This window comes from Penaeus monodon, chromosome 20 (assembly GCF_015228065.2).
Source record: "Penaeus monodon isolate SGIC_2016 chromosome 20, NSTDA_Pmon_1, whole genome shotgun sequence".
NCBI lineage: Eukaryota > Metazoa > Arthropoda > Malacostraca > Decapoda > Penaeidae > Penaeus > Penaeus monodon.
In genome coordinates this window covers 3,327,289-3,328,105 of record NC_051405.1, presented here as the reverse complement: position 1 = coordinate 3,328,105, position 817 = coordinate 3,327,289, and the positions used below count along the sequence as shown (strand labels likewise).

Below are 817 nucleotides of genomic sequence, written 5' to 3'. Positions count from 1 at the left end.
AGCCAAGCCGAAGAAGGACCCGCCCCTCCCAAGCCGGCGGTGCACAAGCTGGATTTCGAGAAGGACGTGGTGTACCTGTACCAGTTCACCCGCACGCCCGTCCTGCCCTCGCTCAGCCCCTACTGCCTCAAGGTGGAGACCTGGCTGAGGCTCGCTGGTTTGAAGTACGAGGTGAGTGGCTTGGCTTTTTCCCTTCGTCGGGGTTCGTGGGGCGTCCCCGAAAGCCGCAGGAGAGGCGGGGAGCAGGCCGGGGGCGCGGCGTCGCTGTTCGAGTCGCGGCCGTGGAACGCGACTCCTGGGCCTGCCGGCGCTTTGTCTCGGGTCGGCGGGGCTGTGCCAGGCTCACAGGCCCCAGACGACGTCGGGCGAGCCGCAGTTGTTTAGTTTCGCAGTGAAATGAAGCGAGTGAGTTGCAAGCGAAGGGAATTGTGTGTTTCGAGAGAGCGAAGTCCGTGGGCGGCTGCGTTGGAGTCTCGGCTCGGAGCGTCGGGCGCTGGCCAGGCAGACGCGCGACCAACGCTTCGTGGAACGTCATTATTCTTTGCTATGTTTCCTCGCTCTTCTGTGCCCCCGTGGGTTCTTTGTTTGTTAGAGGGAGTTCCTATCATTCACTTATAATTTGAAGCGCGAGACTAATTACAAAATCTATATATTATGTTATTGCGAGCATTATGCGTTTACTGAGACAATTCTTGAAAAAAGGCCTACAGTTTATCCATTTCCTTTGAAAAAAACGGCTGCAAGCCAGGTGGGCGTAGCTTTGTGGGCGAAGCACCGAGATCCTAGCAATTGTTCCTTGATTACAACCCCAGCCGCG

At 57.5% G+C, this 817-nt stretch overlaps 1 protein-coding gene across 1 annotated transcript in view; it reads left to right on the top strand.

Moving 5' to 3' along the window:
- The window catches only part of LOC119585595 (failed axon connections-like), a gene marked incomplete in the record, with an annotated part of 32,193 nt that overhangs the window by 324 nt on the left and 31,052 nt on the right, over window positions 1-817 (top strand). The window contains 1 exon segment of the mRNA XM_037934262.1: window positions 19-171. Within this exon segment, the coding sequence (XP_037790190.1) occupies window positions 19-171 (153 nt within the window).